The following is a 24,266-nucleotide window of genomic DNA, read 5'->3' as shown; positions in this document are numbered from 1 at the left end:
CTTTTTTTAACCTCCATTTTGTTTTTAACTGCACAAGAACGGGTTTTACACAATTTATAAAACATGGCAGTTATAGTAAGGTGGGGACTGCTCGATTCAAGAGGTAGCCTTTATACCTACCTCCTGGATCCAGGATCCCTGGCTAACCGTCCCCCATCCCCCCAAGAATTGGAGACCCCCTCACGAGGCCGCCAATCACCATCTGCCTTCCCACAAACCCTCCCCTCCCCGCCAGGTCTCCTGGCCCCCCCCCCCCGCCCCCCCACCGATGATGCTGAGGCCGGCCATGATCCTCCAGTGCCTGGCCATGATCTTCTCTTCACCACCCTGATCAACCGGCCCCGATTCTCTCTCTCCCCCACCGCCCCCCTATCATCTTCCTGACCCCTCCCCTGCCAATCCTTTCCCCGATCCCCGATTCCTTCTCCCGCCGCTACCCGCCCACAGACAGACAGACAGCCTCGAAAGTCGGCAGGGCCTGCGGAAATCCTGGCCTCCTGAGTTCCCCGACCACCTCGGAGACCCCCTACCCCACCCTCCTCCTTAAAATCCAGCCCAAGAGTTGAGACCCTGAAAGTTGGTATATATGCTGAGTGTGGTTCATCTCCTTTCATATTAGCCACATAAAACATTTAATTAACCCACTTTCACTAATCTCTAAGGATTATCCAATTTTGTTTTAAAAACTAGCCACAATTTTAACTTTTTTACTCTGGAGTTAAAGATCACCTATAGAAGGGGATTTTCTATACCACATTCTACACAGCAGCATAATCCAGATAGTACCTGTCTGGATCATGAACAGGAAAATTCATGGACCTTCAAGTAAAATAGTCCCAACTGGAAGCTAACAAGATGTGTCTATGCCTTTGTAATGTGTTCTGCCAATTTAAAAGCTGCGTTTCTAATGATAGAAACGTTTTCACTTTCAGCAGTATTATCTCCCCCTCATTCACTGAAGAGGGTTGAAAATACAGAACTTCTCCAGTCTGGTGCCATCCAACGCTGATCCTGGCAGAATTTGCAGATCAGCGGAAGGGCACCACGTTTGCATGGGGCCAGTGGGCATCAGTAATGTCCAATCTGCCCTATGCTGCCAGAAACTTGGGCACCTGACTGCCATGGAGGACGGTGCTAGGAAGAAGTCCAGGCATCTTCCCCACCCACCCATTCCCAGAGACACCATGCAGTTCTCCCTCCTCCGTCATGCACTAGTCACAGGAATATTCATTAAAAACTTTAGTTACCAAGTCCTTTCATAGAATTGCGAAGATTTTCTGCATCGTGATGAGGATTAAAGCTGGGATATGGTTGGACAGTGCCTCTTGACTACACAAAAGGGGAAAAGAACATAGTTAGAAGATTATCAATCATTTAATCTTCAGAAATTTTAAATGCATTGGAAGCTTTTTGCATGACTGAGGTTAAATTGAATGACAAATTATTTTGCACAGATTGCACATTTGTATAATAATTAAAAGTCACATTTTTCTAGGGATTGTGTTTCACAGATTAAAATTAAAGTTCAGGATTTTTATCCCCAACAATTTGTTCCTGTATTTACATGACAGTATCCACAAACAGACCAAGCCCCTTAAGAACTGAAATTTGTCTCTTTATTTACCATTATACATCAGTTAGCATGCCCGGGTTTAATGATTCACTCCCAAACCTGAGTATGCCACTCAGCAGAGAGTATGTGGGAAACTTACCAAGCTCTTTTGCCACCTCTGATGACAGAAGATAACAATGCCAGCCTGATGTGTACCAACAAAAACTATTTAGTCCAATTTACTTACAGGTGAAATAATATACAAAAAAAGACACTAATACTAATGCTAACGATGCATGCCGTTATTAATGTACAAAACAACCAACAACTTGTGGCACAGAGATATTCCCTGTGAATTGCAAAACGCCACAACTTGTAGACAATTTGCACCACTCCAATATTAGCATCGCACAAACAGCATCTCGCACTTAACCTTCCCGTGAGTTTCCTGAAGTTGCTGCATTTGCACATTAATTGTCCATTGAATTCGCCAGTTAAGTCTAGTATTTAATAACGCAAGTATCCTTTTAACGAAGTGATAATTGTTAATGATTACCAATCAACCTCTCTGGCCCAGAAAGTGAACAATTAAAACTTAGGCCTTGAATTGTTGTTGGGAGATTATAAAAACAGCAGATTTTTAATCTTACTTTTCCTTTATCTCTTTTTAGTCTCTCTCTCTCTCAATCCAATCTTTCTTTCCCTCTCTTTCTGTACCTGATTTGATATTGGGCTAGATTTTGTTGTTGAAATAATGGTGAGGCTAATGGTACTCACCATTATTTATGCAGAAGTGGTACAGCAACTTCAGATGAGGGGCAGATGCATGGTTAAATGCGAATATCCTAAAGTTACTGTCCAAGTTGCACCGTTCCGCCATTAACTTAAGTAAACAACATTTCATTGTCTGCCTCATCATTGCCATGCATGGAATGTCGAAGTTGTTGTATTTGCACGGTAGATACAAACTAAACCTGCCACAGTTATTTAGGGCTAGTAATTACATGTGCCGGTATCCTTTTAGTGACATGATAAGTGTTAATGACTGCGAATCACCATTTTTATGTTCTTACTCGTCCTTTGTCTCTCTCTCTCAATCTTTCATTCCTTCTCTTTATTTGATAAATTTTGGGAACTAAGGGATATGGGGATAGCGCGGGAAGGTGGAGTTGAGGTAGAAGATCAGCCATGATCTTACTGAATAGCAGAGCAGGCTCGAGGGGCCAAATAGTCTACTCCGGCTCCTATTTCTTATGTTCTTATTTGTCTTTCTGAACCCAATTTGACATTGTATACACCCTCCTTCTCAGTCCTTCTCCTGTTCATTTCCCAATCCTTAAATCCTGTTGGTTTCCCTGCCCTCTGAGATTCCAGATACTCTGTTTCCCTCGCTGCACCATTGTCAGCAACTTAGTGGGCAAAAATATTTTGAACTGAAGGTTGCAGGGGCAAGTCTAACTAACGGCATACCATGCTGCAGCAAAACCTGGGCCAAGATGTTTTACAATTGCTATCAGGCATGAACGGAGGCTTTTGGGCTACCCAATGGTCTGCTTTTGATTGTAATTGTAAAATACAACCATGACAGTATGTCTAGAAATAGCCCTTGTCCATCAAAGAACCGATAATTCTTAACTTCGGATCACAGGCTTATTGAGCAGCCAGTGCAGTTTACCAAGGACGCACTTGAACACCATCTCAAGCTAACTACATATAAAATAAAAATCTATGCATCTCATTAACATTAAAAACTTTAAAAATTAGATTATAGTATTTTTTTTAAATGAAAATCTCCATATTGGTAAATATATATATATATATATAATTTCATTTTAAGTGGCCAAAACCCCTGCTACTTGGAGGTGAAAGTCTCCAAAATCAGCTGCCATGGTTTTACATCAACAAAGGATCAGAGCAACTTCTAAATTGGGCTTAAATATTCAAACCAGGTCTTAGCCTCTGCCCAAAATTGATGGTGTTAAATTTACAAAGCAAATTGATTCTTCAATGAGATATTAACAATTCAAATACAGGCAGGCTTTCTCTCACAATAGTGTTCAGATACACTGGCCATGTTTTCAAAAGGTGCAACTCTTCCATTTTCAGGAGTTTATTAGCAGTTGTCTCGAGATTAGAGTTTTGGATTTGGATGGGAGGGGCCTGAAAGTTGACTGATTTCCAGTTCAGCAGCCAGTGTATGAGTAAGACCCATACAGGTAAAAATATAAAAATGTTAGTAATGAATCAGCCCTGGAAGAATTAAATGCTGAATGGCATTATAAGGGATGTGATTTACCATCATCTGGTGAGATCAACAATAGTATGTTGCATTTTGGTTTGAGGATCAGGATATGGCTGAAATGCTAACTGCATACTTTGCATCTGTTTCCATTAATTAAAGATTAGGTTTGGGTGCTAGATAGTGATTCTGCTCAAATTGATTCCAGAAAATTAAGAGAGCTTAGCGAGGATTAAGGCACTCAAGGCTAATTGGGCTTCTAGACCCAATGCCATTTACCCAGCGTGCTGAAGGGAATATGAGGCAGTCTGGGTTTTGGAAATAGAATCCACGCCAACAGTAAGACAATAGAATGTGTGAAATGGATATATGAAAATTATCCTTTATGTATATGTAAATTAGCTTGAAATCAAGCAAGGCGACTTGCTGAAGTGAGATAGCATTGGATGTTCATTATTTTATATCATTATGTTGTGTTGATGGAAATAAAGAAATCCATTTATAAATGTTCTACTGTATGTTCACCTGTTGGAAGTAAATCAGCTTAATGATTCACATGTTTCATCTTTGTCTCACCAAGTATTTACTCAGTCCATCTTCAGAAAGTCATGCGAAAGTCACACATATCCGGTACGCATCGCACGTGGATGCTATTTTACACCCCTGGGTTGTGCTACTGTATAAAGAAAAAGACCATGCATTCGTACAGCAGCTTTCACGATGTTGGTGTGTACCATCTACAAGATGCACTGCAGCAACTCGCCACGGCTACTTCAACTGCACCTCCCAAACCGATGACCTCTACCGCCTAAAAGGACAAAGGCAGCAGGTGCATGGGGACACCATCACCTGCAAGTTCCCCTCCAAGTCACACACCATCCTGACTTGGAAATATATCACCGTTCCTTCATCGTTACTGGGTCAAAATCCTGGAACTCCCTCCCTAACAGCACTGTGGGAGCATCTTTACCACACCGACTGCAGCGGTTCAAGGCGGCGGCTCACCACCACCTTCTCAAGGGCAATTATGGATGGGCAATAAATGCCGGCCTTGCCAGCGACGCCCACACCCCAGGAACAAAATAATAAATGCTCTCTACAATTCACATTTCTCTATTGGGAAATTGGGTGTGTCAAGATTAGCAACTAAACAATAAGGAAGATCTCATGATAAATATTATAAAGTAGGGACACCAGTTTGTTGATAAAATGGTGCCCAAAAAATCATCAACCTGATGTGTTAAGGCACAGCATATGAAAATGTCCTCATTTCTGTAGTAATCACATCTACCTAAAGGTTCATGATTCAGTACCAGGCAAAAACATGAAGTTAAGAGATTGATTAAAGTAATTTTGTAATTTCTTCCCAATTTGTGACCAATTTTATTATTCCCAGGAGCAAGTTTAATTTGCCACACACAGGCATTTCTGAAACTGCAAATGTATAGATCACGCTTATTACAGTAGTGCTGTTCCCCTTGGCCAGGGGATGTTCTTCAAGGGGTTTTAGTGTCATCAGCATTTACCATCACTTAACAACCTGCACAAATTAGGAAACTGCAAATTTAACATGTTAACACTTAAAATCACAAAATGGTTACAGCACAGAAGGAAGCCATTCGGCCCGTCGAGCCCATGCCAGCTCTCCGCAAGAGCACCTCAGCCAGTCCCACTCCCCCGCCCTTTCCCCCCAGCCCTGCAATTTTTTTCCTTCAGGTACTTATTAAATCCCCTTTTGAAAGCCACGATTGAGTCTGCCTCTACCCTGTCAGACACTGCATTCCATAGCATAACCAGTCGCTGCGTAAAAAAGGTTTTCCTCATGTCGCCTTTGGTTCTTTTGCCATTATTGAAATCTTTTTCCAACTTGAGCATGTCGATGATTGCACTTTTTTCATGTCCAGTACAATTCATCTACTGTAGATCGTGAGGCTGAATACTTCCCTTTACAAGATTCCAGTTTGGTTGATCACAGAAATGGAAACTGGGTGAGCTTGAAGAAATTGACAAGCCCCTGGTGTGAAACTCGTTTTACCCGCCGTCCATTCCAGTCATTTGAACAACTTATTCACTCCGTAGAATTTACAAATTACATAACATATTCGTCACACAGTTTACTTACATTGTATATGCACTGAGTAGCCATTCTCTCGAAATCAGAAGAATTTAGATTTTTATAGATGACCTGAACAGACAGCCGAATGCTCGGAGAACCTAGCTTTGTCTGACTAAGAGACACGGTCTCTCAGCTGATTTGAGGATGATGTATATGCATATATATATATATATTCAAATGAAACTGTTGAATGGATATAGGTGTGACCACTTCACTTCATTTTCGAGACAGGTTTTATTCTCAGGGGAGGCGTTCTGAGCGCCACCAGTCCCGTTTGGCAACATCTTTCCATACACCAATGAAAAAACTGATATTATTCGATTTCACCACATGAGCCTCCCGCACCCTGCTCAAGGGAGTTCCTTCTTCACCGGATTTCCAGGTATTATTTCCTACTGTCCGAAAGCCTTGACAAACCGTGTATAAATGCAATCACAAAAGCGCTGAATGAGCACGGTAGCACCAATCTGCGGCAGCAGGAGTAAAGGTTCAATCTCTCATATGCTACTGAGCTACTAATTCCAGAATTTCATTGATAACAAGAGATACAACAGACCTATTGGAAAGTGGGCGTCTTTCCCAGACGAGTGTTGAATGCCTTCTGGTGGTTGTCTCATGATATAACTAACAGAGGTTTGAGAGCAGGTTGCCTGGTCATTCGCTCAGCTGGTGGGAAGTCCTGTATTTCGAGAGAAAATAGAGGGTCCTAGTTTTTTTAAGTACAAACGAAACCTGTCGCTTTTGCTTACTGTCCAGTCATACATGTCAGTTCGTTGCTTGCCACATTACTGAAGTAGGTAGTATAAATGTATACGGGAATATTTTGTGTCAGTGTAAAGGTGATCCAGGTGAATTGTGAATTGTTCCTGCTGACATAAGAAAGACTTGATATTACAAGTCAGGAGTGTGATGGAATACTCTCCACTTGCCTGGATATGTGCAGCTCCAACAACACTCAAGAAGCTCAACACCATCCAGGACAAAGCTGCCCGCTTGATCGGCACCCCATCCACCACCTTAAACATTCACTCCCTCCACCACCGCCCACCATGGCTGCAGTGTGTACCATCTACAAGATGCACTGAAGCAACTCGCCAAGGCTTCTTCGACAGCACCTTCCAAACCCGCGACCTCTACTACCTAGAAGGACAAGGGCAGCAGACGCATGGGAAGACCATCACCTGCAAGATTCCCTCCAAGTTACACACCATCCTGACTTGAAGTATATCGCCGTTCCTTCATCGTCGCTGGGTCAAAATCCTGGAACTTCCTACCAGCACTGTGGTGCACCGTCACCACACGACTGCAGCAGTTAGAAACATAGAAGAAACATAGAAATTTACAGCGCAGAAGGAAGCCATTTTGGCCCATCTTGTCCGCGCTGGCCAACAAAGAGCCTCATGGCCCTAGGTCAGCAGCCCTGATGGTTACATATAATCCTATGAACAATGAACAATGGCAGAAAGGAAAAGAGCACCCAGCCCAACCAATCTGCCCCACACAACTGCGACACCCCTTACACTGAAACATTTTACACTCCACCCCAACCGGAGCCATGTGATCTCCTGGGAGAGGCAAAAATCAGATAATAACCCAGGCCAATTTAGGGAGAAAAAATCTGGGAAAATTCCTCTCCGACCCATCCAGGCGATCGAAACTTGTCCAGGAGATCACCCTGGCTGTATTCGATTCCCTGCAGTAGTTACCATTATATCTGCGCCGGCCAACAAGAGGTTATCTAGTCAAATCCCAATTAGCAGCTCTAGGTCCATAACCCTGCAGGTTATGGCACTTTAAGTGCCCATCCAACCATCTCTTAAAACTGGTGAGGGTTTCTGCATCCACCACTCTTCCAGGCAGTGAGTTCCAGATCCCCACAACCCTCTGCATAAAGAACCCCTCCTCAAATCCCCTCTAAACCTTCCACCAACCACCTTAAAACTATGCCCCCTCGTAATAGACCCCTCCGTCAATTGAAATAGGCCCTTACTATCCACTATGTCCAGGCCCCTCAATATTTTGTACACCTCAATGAGGTCTCCTCTCAACCTTCTCTTTTCCAATGAGAACAAACCCAGTCTATCAAATCTGTCCTCATAACTAAGATTCTCCATTCCAGGCAGCAGGTTCAGAAAGGCAGCTCACCACCATCTTCTCAAGGGCAATTAGTGGGATGTGATTGCACTGGAGAGGGTACAGAGGAGATTTATGAGGATGTTGCCGGGAGTGGAGAATCTTAACTATGAGGACAAATTGGATAGGCTGGGTTTGTTTTCCTTGGAACAGAGGAGGCTGAGGGGAGACCTCATTGAGGTGTATAAAATTATGAGGAGCCTAGATATAGTGGATAGAAAGGGCCTATTTCCCTTAGCAGAGGGGTCAACAACCAGGGGGCATAAATTAAAAGTAATTGGTAGAAGGTTTAGAGGGGAAATGTCTTCACCCAGAGGGTTGTGGGGGTCTGGAACTCACTGAAAGGGTGGTAGAGGCAGAAACCCTCACCACATTTAAAAAGTACTTGAATGTGCACCTAAGTGCTGTAACCTGCAGGGCTACGGACCTAGAGCTGGAAAGTGGGAGTAGGCTGGATAGTCTCTTGTTGGACATCACGGACACGATGGGTTAAAATGGCTTCCTTCCATGCTGTAAATTTCTATGATTCTATGATTCCAGGGAGGGACAATAAATGTTGGTCTTGCCAGCCAAGCCCACATCCCATGAACGAAAAAAATAATTATATATGCCTTTCATGACCTCAAAGAGCTTTACAGCCAATGAAGTATTGTTTGGATTGTAGTCACTGTTGTAATGTAGGAAATATGCACCCTGCCAATTTACACACAACAGGTTCCCACAAACACCAATGTGATAATCACTAGATAATCTGTTTTTGTTATGTTGGCTGAGGGATAGATGTTGGCCAGGGCACCAGGGAAAGCTCCCCTGCAAAATAGTACCATGGGATCTTTTACATCCACCTGGGAGAGCAGACAGGACGTCGGTTCAATGTCTCAGCTTATAGACAGCACCGTGCTCCCTCAGCACTGCACTGGAGTGTCAACCTATATTTCTATGCTCAAGTCCCTGAAGAGTGCTACCCACTGAGCCACAGCTGTCATTACCCTGGTCAACATCTAGGGGAATTATTTTACAAATTTAGGAATTAGGCGTAAATGAGGAAATCTGGTAGCTCTACTTTAAACAAAAGGCAACTGTTACATGGGATACGTTACTAAGGAATAATAGGTTCAAGAGGCAAGTACATGTGTTTCTGGAGAAAGAAGTGGAGGAAATCAGAGAGAGAAAGAGATACAGAAGTTAGAAGGAGGAGGAAAGTTGAGGAACAAGTGAAGCAGTCGAGAGAGAGAGATAAAGAGATGTTTTTCTCAGACTTGTCAGTAGCACAAGAGACTGAAGTTTAGTCAATCTACCCTCTTTCTGTCCAAATATCTGCGCAATCTTGGCAAATGGGGTTGGAAAATGGGTCCAAGGACGTGGTCCACTGAAACACGCTCCAGTTTTGCATCTGTTGGGATTATGCTGTATAAATGGCGGGAGCAATCAGTCATGAAGCTCCAGCCATCATGAATGTGGGGAAGGTGTGATGGACCACCTGCCCGTCAATGTTGTATATTCATGTGTACCACCTACATCATAGCACCTATATTTAAATGAGGCCCGAAAAACATTCTGCCCTCCCCAACACAAGGCTCACTGGTAAAAAGAAATTGGCAGCCACAATCTCTGCAGCAGCAATAAAGACAGAAATAGTGCTGGTGTTCCAAGTTCAAAAAGAATTTCAGCTCTAGGTGCAAATACTTTGCCATTGGTACTGCTATTTTACTCAGGATTGCAGTAGCAATAGAGGGGACGGGTGCAAAAGCTGCTTCCTGCATCTCTTAAATAGGAATTATCCATTGCCACCAGGGCAAAATGTCATTCCTTTCAAGTCTTCCATCATAACCACCTTCCTGAATGAAGCTAAGAAGTAGAAGAGAAACAAGAAGAGAGTCAGATTGCACAATCGATTGAGGAGTGTCAGATAGTATCTAGGCAGCCAGATATCTCGCAGCTCCTTCCTGCAACTTTTGAAGAAGCAATGTGTGTTAAGATTCTGCTTTCCTAGGGAAGTCCTGCATGAGTTGAGCAAAATGCTGGAGCTGGATTTCAGAATCTTCTTGAGCAGACCAACCACACTGCTGGTGGAAGTTAACGTGACAATGTGTTGACTTTCTATACCTCTGGCTCATTCCAGCCAATTACAGGGGATTTCTGCAACTTCTTGCAGGCTCTTGTGCTCTGCTGCATCAGGGCAGCATGTTTCATTTACCAAGGACCCATTGGTTCAATGGCCGGGGCCATTGGAGGGAGAAGCGTGCGGTGGCCCGGCCTGAAAATCGGCACGGTCCAGGCCTGCAAGACCATCAGCAGGCCGGGGCCATTGGAGGGAGCAGCGTGCAGTGGCATACCACTGCAGGGAGCAGCACGTGCTGCTGCAGGAGGGCAACAGCTGCGAAGCCAGGTCGCTGATTGCAGTGCGGGCAGACACAGCAGGAGGGGCGAAGGAGTGGCAAGAGTTTGTAGGTGGAAGTGATCGGGGCCCAGGAGAGGCGTGAGTCTGGGGCCCAGAAGAGGCGAAGGCCCAGAGACAGCACGGGCAACCCACACTGTGATATATGCACACTCGGTCCATGCAGCAGAGCTGGTCTCCAGTTCATCTTAGGTAATCCTTGCCACTGGACCAAGACCTAGCTCTGTCAAGCCCGTGTGGTGGCTGGTGTGCAATGGCCACCACATGTTAAAAAAAATCCAAGCACAGGCATCTTCCACCCTCCAAGATGTAGTTTGGGATCTGGAATATTAGGTCCTTCATTGAAACACCTGTGAACTCATCCCTTTTTGGCGTGGAAGCAAGTCATCCTCGCTTCGAGGGACTGCCTATGATCCTGATGACTGGTTCAATATGAGTGGTCCGTAAGATTTTTCACAGTGGAAAGTGTTAAGTTCAGAATAACTCCACGAGACTATATTGTAAGCTCAAACCATTGTGACCTTGGTCTCTTTAATATAACTCCAAAGTGAGGCAGCAGCATGGTGGACTGCCTTTTATACCTACTTGCTCCAGGGTACACTGGTGACCCATAGGTCTCCCACAGGTGTGCCTCCTAATGGCAAGTCTTACACATAGGTAAGGTTCACATACATAACATCACTTCCCCCCCAAAGTCTTAAGTACAAGTTATTTACAGGTTGAGGCGATCTGACGCTCTGCATTCCCGGGTCAATCGCCTGAGTTGAATTCCTGGCATGGGTGAGTTGGTCAGATCATTGCTGCATGGCAGCGCGGCTAGTCTGATCGGACTGTCAGGCATGGTGGATTCATCCTCATGGTTGACTGTGAGGTCAATTGCTGGTTGGGTGTGTGTTGGTGGATCATAGATGGTAAGGTCTTCTTCAAACTGTTCTTGGTTGTCTGTGAATCGCAGTTTGGCCTGATCCAAGTGCTTTCTGCACATTTGCCCATTCAACAATTTCACAACAAACACTCTATTCCCCTCCTTGGCTAAGACAGTGCCAGCAACCCACTTGGGACCATGACCGTAATTTAACACAAACACTGGATCATTAACCGCAATGTCACACGATACCGCCGCACGATCATGGTACACATTATGCCGGTGCCGCCGGGTTTCGACGTGATCTTTGAGATTGGGTGGACTAAGGAGAGCCTGGTTTTGAGTGCTCTCTTCATGAATAATTCTGCAAGGGGAACCCCGGTGAGCGAGTGGGAGTGCCTCTGGGAGCTGAGCAGGACCCTGGATAACCGGGTCTGCAAGGAGCCGTCCGATACCCGTTTCAAGCTCTGTTTAATGGTTTGAACTGCCCATTCCACTTGACCATTGGATGCGGGCTTAAATGGGGCAGACCTGACATGCTTAATGCCATTGCGATCACGAACTTGTTGAATTCCGAGCTGGTGAAACATGGTCCATTGTCACTGACAAGGATGTCGGGCAAACCATGGGTGGTGAATATGGCCCTGAGGCTTTCAATGGTGACAGTGGACGTACATGATGATATTATTATACATTCAATCCATTTAGAATAAACGTCAACTGCTACTAAAAACATCTTCCTTAGAAAGGGGCCAGCAAAATCTACGTGGACCCTGGACCACAGTTTGGAGGACCATGACCACAGGCTCAGAGGGGCCTCCCTGGGTGCGTTGCTCAACTGTGAGCAAGTGTTGCATTGTTGTACGCATGACTCCAATTTGGAGTCAATGCCGGGCCACCAGACGTGCGACCTGGCGATAGCCTTCATCATGACTATGCCTGGGTGGGTACTGTGTAGGTCACGCATAAACGCTTCCCTGCCTTTTTTGGGCAAAATCACGCGATTCCCCAATAGGAGACAATCTGATTGGATGGACAATTTGTCCTTGCGTCGGTGAAACGGCTTTATTTCATCTTGCTTTCCCCGGGAAATACTGACCAGCTCCCATTGAGGATGCAGCTTTTTACTAGTGATAGCACAGGGTCTTGGCTGGTCCAGGTCCTGATCTGGCGAGCCGTGACGGGTGACCCCTCGCTCTCAAAAGCATCCATTACCAGAAGCAAGTCTGCAGGTTGCGCCATTTCCACCCCGGTGGTGGGCAATGGCAGTCAACTGAGGGCGTCAGCGCAGTTCTCAGTACCTGGTCTGTCGCGGATTACATAGTCATATGCAGACAATGTTAGTGCCCATCTTTGGATGCGGGACAAAGCATTGGTGTTGATACCTTTGCTTTCTGAGAGCAGTGAAGTAAATGGTTTGTGGTCGGATTCGAGCTCGAACCAGAGACCAAATAGATATTGGTGCATTTCCTTAACCCCGTATACACATGCCAACGCTTCTTTCTCAACCATACTGTAGGCTCTTTCATCCTTGGATAAACTTTTGGACGCATATGCAACCGGTTGCAGTTTGCCTGACACATTTGCTTGCTGTAACACACAACCGACCCCGTACGATGACGCATCACATGCTAGTGCTAAGCGTTTACAAGTAACTTGTTAGAGCATAGCAGGTTTCTGGCCTTATTAAAGGCTGTCTCTTGAGATTTATCCCAAACCCAGTCATCACCCTTGCGTAGCAATAAATGCAAGGATTCCAGCAAAGTGCTCAACCCCGATAGAAAGTTACCAAAATAGTTGAGGAGTCTCAGGAACGAAGGCAGCTCCGTCATATTCTGTGGTCTGGGTGCATTCTTGATGGCCTCCATTTGGAGTCCATGGGTCTGATGCCGTCTGCCGCAATCTTTCTCCCCAGAAATTCGACCTCTGGCGCCAGGAAAACTTGGAGCGTTTCAGCCTGAGTCCCACTCTGTCCAGTCGCTTTAGAACTTCTTCCACATTGTGCAAGTGTTTGGTGGTGTTGTGACCAGTGATTAAGATGTCATCTTGGAACACCAAGGTGCACGGAACCTATTTCAGCAGACTCTCCATATTCTTCTGGAAGATGGCCGCAGCCGAGAGAATCCCAAAGGGGCATCTCTGGTACACGAACAGTCCTTTGTGCGTGTTGATGCACATCAACTTCTTTGACAGTTCAGCCAGCTCCTGTGTCATGCAAGCAGAGGCTAGTTCTAGCGTGGTGAACGACTTTCCTCCTGCTAGCATTGCGAATAAGTCCTCCACTTTGGGTAGTGGGTGCTGGTCCTGTAACGAGACTCGGTTGATCGTCACCTTGTAGTCCCCATAGATTCTGACCGTCCCATCGCTCTTTAGCATCGTTTTTTTGGACTGGCCCACTTGTTGAACTTGACTGGTGATATGACTCCCTCTCGTTGAAGTCTATCCAACTCGATCTCGACTTTTTCTCGCATCATATATGGGACTGCTCGGGCCTTGTGATGAACAGGTCATGCCCCAGGAACAAGATGGATATGCACCTTGGTGTCTGTGAAGTTGCCGATGCCTGGCTCGAATAACGCCGGGAATTTGTTTAGCACCTGGGCGCATGGGGCGTCATCCACCGAAGACAGTACTTTGATGGCGTCCCAGCTCCATCGAATCTTGCCTAGCCAGCTCCTGCCAAACAGCGTTGGGTCATCGCCTGGTACAATCCATAGTCGTAAATCATGCACCATTCCGTTGTACGATACTTTCACTGCTGCACTGCCGATAACAGGTATGAGTTCTTTGGTGTAAGTGCACAGTGTTGTGTGAATCGGGCTCAGTTTTGGTCTCAGTGCCTTATTGCCCCACAGTTTCTCAAAAGCCTCTGGCTCATAATTGATTGACTCGCCCCCGTGTCCAATTCCATGGAGACTGGAATGGCATTAAGTTTAACTTTTAACATTATTGGAGGGCTTTTGGTGGTGAAGGTGTGTACCCCATACACTTCCTCTTCATCCTCAGATTGAGTTGCCTCTCCTGCTCGTCCAGTGTGATCCGAACTGGATCGGTCGTCCTCTGCTGACTCTGCCACGTGGTGAGTCAGAGGTCGCTTGTAATTTCGCTGGAGGTACTCCATTGTTCCACAGCCCTTGCACACATAGTGCTTGAATCGACATTGATGGGCTCTATGACTGCCCCCGCAGCGCCAACATGGTGTTAATGGATTCGCATTAGCACTCCACAGCGGCCTCTGAGTCACCCTCGGCCTGGCCTCTGCAGTCATTTGGGCCCTAGCATGTACAGTTCTGCCTGCTGAAGGCATTATTTTATGCACAGTACTTGCCGGTGAGCTACAATGCTGTGAAGATATCTGTTTTATGTTGTCGCTTGTGGATATGAAGGCCTGGGCTATCGTGACGGCCTTGCTCAGATCTAGGGATTCGGCAGACAGCAGTTTGCGAAGAATGGCCTCATGGTCGATTCCAAACACGAAAAAGTCCCACATTTCCCCCAAAGATCCTGCAAATTGGCACTGTCCCACGAGTCGTCTTAGATCGGCGACAAAGCTCGGCACGTTCTGGCCCTCGGACCGATGGTGCGTGTAAAAGCGATACTTGGCCATTAAGATGCTGTCCTTCAGCTTGAGGTGTTCCCGAGCCAGTGCACACAGCTCTGTGTACGACTTGTCCATTGGTTTCTCCGGTGCCAGCAGATTTTTGAGGAGGCCATTTATATCGAAAACCCACATACGGTGAGGAGAATCGCCCTGTGCTTGATCGCCATCTCAGCCGTGTCCAGCTCATTGGCCACAAAGTACTGGTCAAGGTGCTCAACGAAGGCCTCCCAATCATCACCCTCAACAAATCTCTCAAGAATACCAACAGCAGCCATTTCCGCATGAAAGTTCGTGAATTGTCGCCAGTTGTTAAGTTCAGAATAACTCAAGACTGTGTTATAAGCTGAAACCATTGTGACCTTGGTCTCTTTAATATAACTCCAAAGTGAGGCAGCGGCATGGTGGACTGCCTTTTATATCTCTTGCTCCAGGGTACACTGGTGAAACCATAGGTCTCCCACAGGTGTGCCCACTAGTGGCAAGTCTTACACATGGGTGAGGTTCACATACATAACAGAAAGAGCTGTGGATGAGACTCATGTAGCCATATAACAGGAAGAGGCAACATTCCTTGAATGTGGATCTGATTTGTGACCACATGCACAGAATTATGTATCTGGATGCACTTTTTTCTGGGAGCTGCCATGATTCCTTCAGTAGTAACTCTCCTCACAAACCAGAGAGAAGTATCAGGGTGGTCTCTAGGTAATACAGGGTAGCCCATGAACACACTAATGATGATCCTGTTGAAAATCCCCATGATGAAACAGTGGAAAAATATAACTGGGCCCCTTCAATTAAGGAAAACACTAGCCAGATCCTGAAGGCTTCCTTCTGTTACTTGGGCAAATCAAGTTGTGCTCTCAAATATTCTTGTACAAGTACTGCATTCTCTATTATTATGCCCTGGAAAGAGCAGTTCAGGCAAATGATCAGGAGCTGGAAGGAGGCAATGAACATTAGGAGCAGAAGAAGCCTGTGGCAGCATCCAAAAATTTTAGAAATGCCCTCATAAAGGATACATTCTCTTAGAAGTCACAATTCAATGACCCCCATCCCCAGTAGAACCATTTTAGAAAAAAAGACTTGTATTTATATAGTGTTTTTCACAACCTCAGGATGTCCCAAAGCGCTTTACAGCCAAAGAAGTACTTTTGAAGTGTCCACATCTCTGAGCCATATAGGAGGGTGGGTATCGCTACTACCTTGTAAACCATAAGCTTGGTGCCAGATTTGAAGTCCAGATACATAGACACCTCAAAGCGCTGGAGAAATATCACCAGTGCTGCTTCCGCAAGATCCTACAAATCCACTGGGAGGATAGACGCGCCAACATCAGTGTTCTCGCTCAGGCCAACATCCCCAGCATCGAAGCACTGACCACACTCGACCAGCTCCATTGGGCAGGCCACATCGTCCGCATGCCCGACACGAGACTCCCAAAGCAAGAGCTCTACTTGGAACTCCTACACAGCAAGCAAGCCCCAGGTGGGCAGAGGAAACATTTGAAGGACACCCTCAAAGCCTCCTTAAGTGCAACATCCCCACCAGCACCTGGGAGTCCCTGGCCCAAGACCGCCCTAAATGGAGGAAGAGCATCCGGGTGGGCGCTGTGCACCTTGAGTCTCGTCGCCGAGAGCATGCAGAAACCAAGCACAGGCAGCAGGAGCGTGCAGCAAATCTGTCCCACCCACCCTTTCCTTCAACCACTGTCTGTCCCACCTGTGACAGAGACTGTAATTCCCGTATTGGACTGTTCAGTCACCTGAGAACTCACTTTTAGAGTTGAAGCAAGTCTTCCTCAATTTCAAAGGACTGCCTATGATGATGATTTGAAGTGTAGTCACTGTTGTAATGTAGGAAACACGGCAGCCAATTTGCGCACAAATAGCAATGGGATAAGGACCAGATAATGGGTTTTACTGATGTTGATTGAAGGATAAATATTAGCAAGGACACTGGGGATAACTCTCCGGCTCTTTTTCAAAATAACACCATGGGATCTTATACATCTACATGAGAGGACAGATAGGGCCTCAGTTTTAACATCTCATCTAAAAGGTGGCAACTCCAACGTTGCAGCACTCCCTCAGTACTGCACTGGAGTGTCAACCTAGATTTTTGTGCTCAAGTCACTGGAGTGGGACTTAAACTCACAACCTTCTGACTCAATAGGCCAACTGAACCACAGATAAGACATATTACACAGCCTCCCACCCTCCACATACAAACAGTAACCACAAACAGCATCATTTCACTTAAGAACCACACTCAGTCCTTATGTTTCCTCACTGCCTCCCTCGCAGCACCTTCATGAATTTCTCCCAGCATACAAAGGCGCGGTTCAAGGTCAAATACATTTATTGTGCTGTTTATTCCACATGCAGAGAGAATCAGTCGAATAAAAGCAACATACTGCGGAAGCTGGAAAATTGGAAATAAAATCAGAAACTGCTGGAAACACATCAACAGGTCAGGCAGTATCTGTGGACCTGAAAAGTTAACTCTGTTTCTCTTACCACCAATGCTACCTGTTTTCTGTTTTTATTTCCGATTTCAAGCATCCGCAGTATTTTACTTTTGTTTAGCTGATGCATTTGCTGAGTCTAATTTTGAAATGCTATTAGAAAAATAAAAACTGACAGCACGTTATGGTTGGTTCATCATTTTCAGTTGGTATGATCTTGACCATAGTGCTGGTGACTGAGAATGCTGAAAGCAGCATCCTCAGGCAACTGTTATTTAGTGAGCAAACAGCACCTTCTAGAGGCCATCATTTAAAATCTTGACTCAAAAATCAATGCATTCAGTAACAGCCCATTAAAATCACCTAAATCTAATCAAATTCCAATAGTGACAGATTTAGAGTTATACTTAAAGCTTTATTTATAACCTCTAAATTCACATTAACAATTCATTCGGGATACACTACAGTATATTTTTCCTTACATAAATCATGGTTTATTAATTTGAAAGAAAGGACAATATGAAATGTTTTATTATTGTAGCCACACGTTAGGTAAAGTTTGAATAAATACTGAATAAATTGTGTATATTGCCTGATGTGGCTCGGTGTCAATTTTTTGTCTTATAACACTTGGATTCTGGGGAGGTCCCAGTGGATTGGAAAACCACAAATGTAACGCCCTTATTTAAAAAAGGAGGCAGACAGGAAGCAGAAAACTACAGACCAGTTAGCCTAACATCTGTCGTTGGGAAAATGCTAGAGTCCATTATTAAGGAAGCAGTAGCAGGACATTTGGAAAAGCATAATTCAGTCAAGCAGAGTCAGCACGGTTTTATGAAAGGGAAATCACGTTTGACAAATTTGCTGGAGTTCTTTGAGGATGTTATGAGCAGGGCGATAAGGGGGAACCAGTGGATGTGGTGTATTTGGATTTCCAGAAGGCATTCGATAAGGTGCCACATAAAAAGGTTACTGCACAAGATAAAAGTTCATGGAGTTGGGGCTAATATACTAGCATGGATAGAGGATTGGCTAACAAACAGAAAACTTAGAATCGGGATAAATGGGTCATTTTCTGGTTGGCAAACAATGTCTAATCGGGTGCCACAGGGATTAGTGCTGGGGCCTCAACTATTTACAATCTATATTAATGACTTGGATGAAGGGATCGAGTGTAATGCAGCCAAGTTTGCTGATAATACAAAGATGGGTGAGAAAGCAAGTTGTGAGGACACAAAAAATCTGCAAAGGGATATAGACAGGCTAAGTGAGTGGGGAAAAAATTGGCAGATGGAGTATAATGTGGGAAAGTGTGAGGTTATCCACTTTGGCAGAAAAAATAAAAAAGCAAATTATTATTTAAATGGAAAAAAATTACAAAATGCTGCAATACAGAGGGACCTGGGGGTCCTTGTGCATGAAACACAAAAAGTTAGTAATTAGGTAAAGTAAGTAATCAGGAAGGCAAATGGAATGTTGGCCTTTATTGCAAGGGGGATAGAGTATAAAAACAGAGAAGTCCTGCTACATCTGTACAGGGTATTGGTGAGGCCACACCTGGAGTACTGTGTGCAGTTTTGGTCTCCTTATTTAAGAAAGGATATACTTTCTAGAGAAGGTTCACTAGGCTGATTCCGGAGATGAGGGGGTTGACTTATGAAGATAGGTTGAGTAGGTTTGTCCTATACTCATTGGAGCTCAGAAGAATGAGAGATGATCTTATTGAAACATATAAGACAATGAGAGGGCTCGACAAGGTAGATGCAGAGAGGATATTTCCACTCATAGGGGAATCTAGAACTAGGAGGCATAGATTCAGAGGTCGCCCATTCAAAACTGAGATAAGGAGGAATTTCTTCTCTCAGGGGGTTGTAAATCTGTGGAATTCTCAATCCCAGAGCGCTGTGGAGACTGAGTCATTGAATATATTTAAGGTGGAGATAGACAGAGTTTTGAGCAATTCGGGAATAAAGGGTTATGGGGAGCTGGCAGGGAAGTGGAACTGATTCCAAGATCAGATTAGCCATGATCTTATTAAATGATCAAGGGACCAAATGGTCTACTCCTACTCCTATTTCTTATGTTCTTTTGTTCAATGGTAATATCAGTGATTTATTGGCCTAGTTTCAGTTAACGTGGTAATATTGCTCACTTTTTAATATTCTATTCAAGCAAATGTAAAATGAGACCATGTCAGCTTATTATATGAGAATGAGCTGCTTGACCTTTCTTCAGGTGTTATTTATACCAGCAGTAAACCAAAGAAAAAAGCAGGAAAAACTCTTAAGAAATTGGACCTCAGGGTGGCTGAACTTGACATTTCAATCAAAAACTTCATTAATGAAAAAGAGGCCATTATCTTCTTTTCGAAGCCATACACATACATTTATGGGCAACCTGCATTCTGAGTAAAAACTGCTCCAACAGCAAAGTGTTGATAACCAACAGGAGGCTGAGGACTATAGGAAATAAATTGAAAAGAATTACATGCGATAAGAAGTGTATAACAATAGCCTAAGATTAAAAGGCAAAAGGGAAAGATTAGGTCAAAAAACAGTGGCTGACAGTGACACAGAATAAGGAGACCCTATCCTTCCAAAGAATAAGGGGGGAAGAGACCACAGTCCTCAGAATCTGGTAAAGACATTGAACATGAGTATTACATTGAATCTTTTTTAGTTTGGAACATCAAAGAGCAAGTATATTCTACTGAATTGCCCTATAATCTCTAAGGGCCCGAAATTCATCGACATACCGCCCACTACTGCACGCTTACCGCCCGCTTACTGCCCAATAACACAAGTTTCGTCAAAAAACAGGTACATACAGCCGACATACCACCCAGCGGCAGTTTCATGAGTGACATACCTCCGGGCGGTATGCACACTGCCGCCCATGTAGACCGCCTACATACCGCCCAAAAGTGCAAGTTACATGTCATACCACCGACATACCGCTGCAACTGCATACTGTCCTGGGGAAGGTGCTTTTAAGTGGATCATAAGTGGGCAGTATATACACAGAGCTCACAGGTTTGTTTGATATTACACAGATCTTTATAGCTCTCCACAGTTTGATGTATTTTTAAATGGATTGTAGTATTTTCTTACAATAATATAAATGGTTTAGTAAAACCTTATTTACTCCTTTATTAATGAACTATAATTAAAATTGTATTAGTCTCTCTCATCCCCCAGTCTCTTTCACCCCCAGTTTCTCTCACCCCCCAGTCTCTTTCACCCCGTTTCTCTCACCCCCCCAGTTCTCTCACCCCCCCAGTCTCTCTCACACCCCCAGTCTCTCTTCCCCCCCAGTTCTCATCCCCCTGTCTCTTGCCCCCCCGTCTCTCTCACCCCCCCCAGTCTCTCCTAACCCCCAGTCTCTCTCACCACCCCCCCAGTCTCTCCCACCCCCCAGTCTCTTTCATCCCCAGGTCTCTCTCACTCCCTAGTCTCTTCCCCCCCAGTCTCTCTCACCACCAGTCTCTTCCCCCCCCCCAGTCTCTCTCATCCCCCTACAGTGATTCCCCCCCGCCCCCAGCGATCTCTCCCTCTCCACAGCGATTTCTTCCCCCCCCCACAGCAATCTTTCCCCCTCCCCCACAGCAATCTCTCCCACCCCACAGCGATCTCTTCACCCCCCTACAGCGATCTCTCCCCCCCCCCACAGCAATCTCTCCCCTCCCCATAGTGATCTCTTCCCCACCCCCACAGCGATCTCTTCCCACCCCTACAGCGATCTCTCCCCCTCTCCCACAGCAATCTTTCCCCTCCCCCACAGCATTCTCTCCCACCCCACAGCGATCTCTTCCCCCCCCCCACAGCGATGTCTCCACCCCCCCACAGCAATCTCTCCCCCCTCACAGCAATCTCTCCCACCCCACAGCGATCTCTTCCCAACTCTACAGCGATCTCTCCCCCTCCCCCACAGCAATCTCTCCCACCCCAGTGATCTCTCCCCACCCCCCACAACGATCTCTCCCCCCCCCACAGCGATCTCTCCACCCCCCCACAGCAATCTCTCCCCCCCCCCACAGCAATCTCTCCCATCCCAGTGATCTCTCCCCCCTCCACACAGCGATCTCTCCACCCCCCACAGCAATCTCTCCCCCCCCACAGCGATCTCTCCCACCCCACAGCGATCTCTTCCCACCCCACAGCGATCTCTTCTCCCCCCCCCCACAGCGATCTCTTCCCCCCCACAGCAATCTCTCCCTCTCCCCCACAGCAATCTCTCCCCCGCCACAGCGATCTCCACCCCCCCCACAGCGGTCTCTTCCCCCACAGCAATCTCTCCCCCTCCCCCACAGCAATGTCTCCTCCCCCACCGACAGCGATCTCTTCCCCCCGCACAGCGATCTCTTCCCCCCACCACAGCAATCTCTCCCCCTCCCCCAAAGCAATCTCTCCCACTCCACAGCGATCTCTCCCCCCCCCACAGCAATCTCTCCCCCTCTCCCACAGCAATCTCTCCCCCTCCTCCACAGCAATCTCTCCCACCCCACAGCAATTTCTCTCCCCCCCCCCCCACAGCGATCTCTCCCACCCACAGCAATCTCTCCCCTCTCCCGCAGCAATCTCTCCCCCTCCCCCACAGCAATCTCTCCCACCCCAGTGATCTCCCCCTCCCCCCCACAGCAATCTCTCCACCTCTCCCGCAGCAATCTCTCCCCCTCCCCCACAGCAATCTCTCCCACCCCACAGTGATCTCCCCCTCCCCCCCACAGCAATCTCTTCCCCTCTCCCGCAGCAATCTCTCCCCCTCCCCCACAGCAATCTCTCCCACCCCACAGTGATCTCCCCCTCCCCCCCACAGCAATCTCTCCCCCCCACAGCAATCTCTCCCCCTCCCCCACAGCAATCTCTCCCACCCCATAGCAATCTCTCTCCCCCCCTCCCCACAGCGATCTCTCCCCCCCACAGCAATCTCTCCTCCTCTCCCACAGCAATCTCTCCCCCTCCCCCACAGCAATCTCTCCCACCCCAGTGATCTCCCCCTCCCCCCCACAGCAATCTCTCCCCCTCCCCCACAGCAATCTCTCTCCCCCCCCCACAGCGATCTCTCCCCCCCACAGCAATCTCTCCCCCTCTCCCACAGCAATCTCTCCCACCCCACAGTGATCTCCCCCTCCCCCCCACAGCAATCTCTCCCCCTCTCCCACAGCAATCTCTCCCACCCCACAGCGATCTCTCCCCCCCGCTCACAGCGATCTCTCCTCGCCACAGCGATCTCTCCCCCCCTCACAGTGATCCCTCACCCCCACAGCGATCTCTCCTCCCCCTGCCCCCCACTTTAATCTCAGGTCGGTAGTCTCTGGCCTCTCGTCGGTGCTTCTCGGGGGGCGGAGCTTGACAGTCGCGTGCACGTGCACACAACTCATTAACTGAAGATTCCCGAGTTGAAAGGCCTCATCTGCCGGCCACCACCCGCTGCACTCTGCTCCCGCTACCACCGAGAAAAGCGGGAGGAAACTCCTGCCCACTCGGCCCCAGCAGTACCGGGCTGTAAAAAATGGCGCACCGCCCAGGGACCCTCGAAAAACGGATGTAACTCGTGTTTCACCTAAGTGCTATAAAGATAACCATACAGATACTGGTGTCTCTCACGTACATATACAGTTGGCGAGATCGTAGTACAGGACCAGACTTTTACTTGTACGTCAATTTGTTCTGAGTCCTTTTTGAGACTCTTAAAGACCTTTGATCGGAATTCTATAACTGAGGTTATATGGCATTTATGGGTTCTATGTACGCTGGAGTTTTGGCTCACTGTTGCAATGTGAAGGTAAAAGATCCCATGGCACTATTTGGAAGAAGAGCAGGGGAGTTATTCTCCATATCCTGGCTAATATTTATCCCTCAAAACAAAAACAGATTATCTGGTCATTATTACATTGCTGTTTGTAGGAGCTTGCTTGAGCGCAAATTGACTGCCGCATTTCCCACATTCCAATAGCGACTACACTCCAAAAGTACTTCATTGGCTGAGAGATCCGGTGGTCGTCAAAGGCGCTATATAAATGTAAGTTATTCTTTCCTTTCAAACTGTAGAATCCTGTGATTTCATAAACTGGCCAAAGGTTTCTGTGTATATCCAATAGGAGGCCTCTGAGCATAGAGCTATCAAAGCCAGCATTAAAGACATACTAGAGCGCCTCCTTCAGGTCTTGCATACCTAATCAATGCCTTGACAAGGCATAATCAAATTAGGTGGAGATTATTGACTGACTTGCGAAATAAAGTATCAGGCATACGCTCCGCAGCTCTGCATTCATGTTCTAAACAATAGGGACTTCCATCTAATATAGATGGTTGAAGATCATCACTCATTTCATCAAATATAATTAAAGTAATCAGGAAAAACCACAGTCCTGTCAGCAGTGTAGGACTGTGCTTCGAAAAGATACATCATCAGCTGTAGTTGATAGGGATACTGGAGCTTCAAGCCAGATGACCAGGCTGTGCATTCCAAGTTACAAAAACAATAGCTTCAGAGGGAATTGCTGGCTGTAGTCCATTTTTAAACTCCAAAAGCTCCTTGCTGTCAAAAGATTAAAATATATAAGTGTTATGAATTGAAATTGGATGGATCTTAGATCTGTCAACTATCCTACTATTAATGGTCTAAAGAGGAGGACAAAGGATATAAGGATAAGGAAGTGGGGTGGGCAGCATTGACACAATGGACAACAATTTTGTTTAGTCAGAACAAAGTCTGCTGAATGAACTTAGCACTTCAACAAGGCTGTCTTAAAAAGAATGAAGTCTTCTTGGCCTTCACTAATAAAACAGAGAGCAACAAATTATCTACACTGATCAAGAGTTGCCTCCTCAAATTCTCTCAGCGAACTTGAGGTAGGGAGTTCTCAAAACTGAGAACCAGGATGTAGCCCAGA

General features: G+C 46.1%; 1 protein-coding gene across 3 annotated transcripts in view; it reads right to left on the bottom strand.

Annotated features, from left to right (window-relative positions):
• LOC139234717 (annexin A4-like) overlaps positions 1 to 22,845 on the bottom strand; it is a 75,930-nt gene extending 53,085 nt beyond the window's left edge. The window contains exons 1-3 of one of the 3 annotated variants that reach the window (XM_070865399.1): positions 22,629 to 22,685; positions 6,464 to 6,586; positions 1,248 to 1,329 (exon numbers count right to left, since the gene is read on the bottom strand). In XM_070865399.1, the coding sequence (XP_070721500.1) occupies positions 1,248 to 1,260 (13 nt within the window). In that variant the 5' untranslated portion in view covers positions 1,261 to 1,329; positions 6,464 to 6,586; positions 22,629 to 22,685. Of the gene's footprint in view, positions 1 to 1,247; positions 1,330 to 5,913; positions 6,312 to 6,463; positions 6,587 to 22,628 lie in introns of those variants that run through there. The other 2 variants (XM_070865397.1, XM_070865398.1) reach the window with 2 other exon arrangements.
• Positions 22,846 to 24,266: the final 1,421 nt, after the last annotated feature.

Source organism: Pristiophorus japonicus, chromosome 22 (genome assembly GCF_044704955.1).
Source record: "Pristiophorus japonicus isolate sPriJap1 chromosome 22, sPriJap1.hap1, whole genome shotgun sequence".
Taxonomy (NCBI): Eukaryota; Metazoa; Chordata; class Chondrichthyes; family Pristiophoridae; genus Pristiophorus; species Pristiophorus japonicus.
This window is presented reverse-complemented; position numbering and strand designations above follow the sequence as displayed.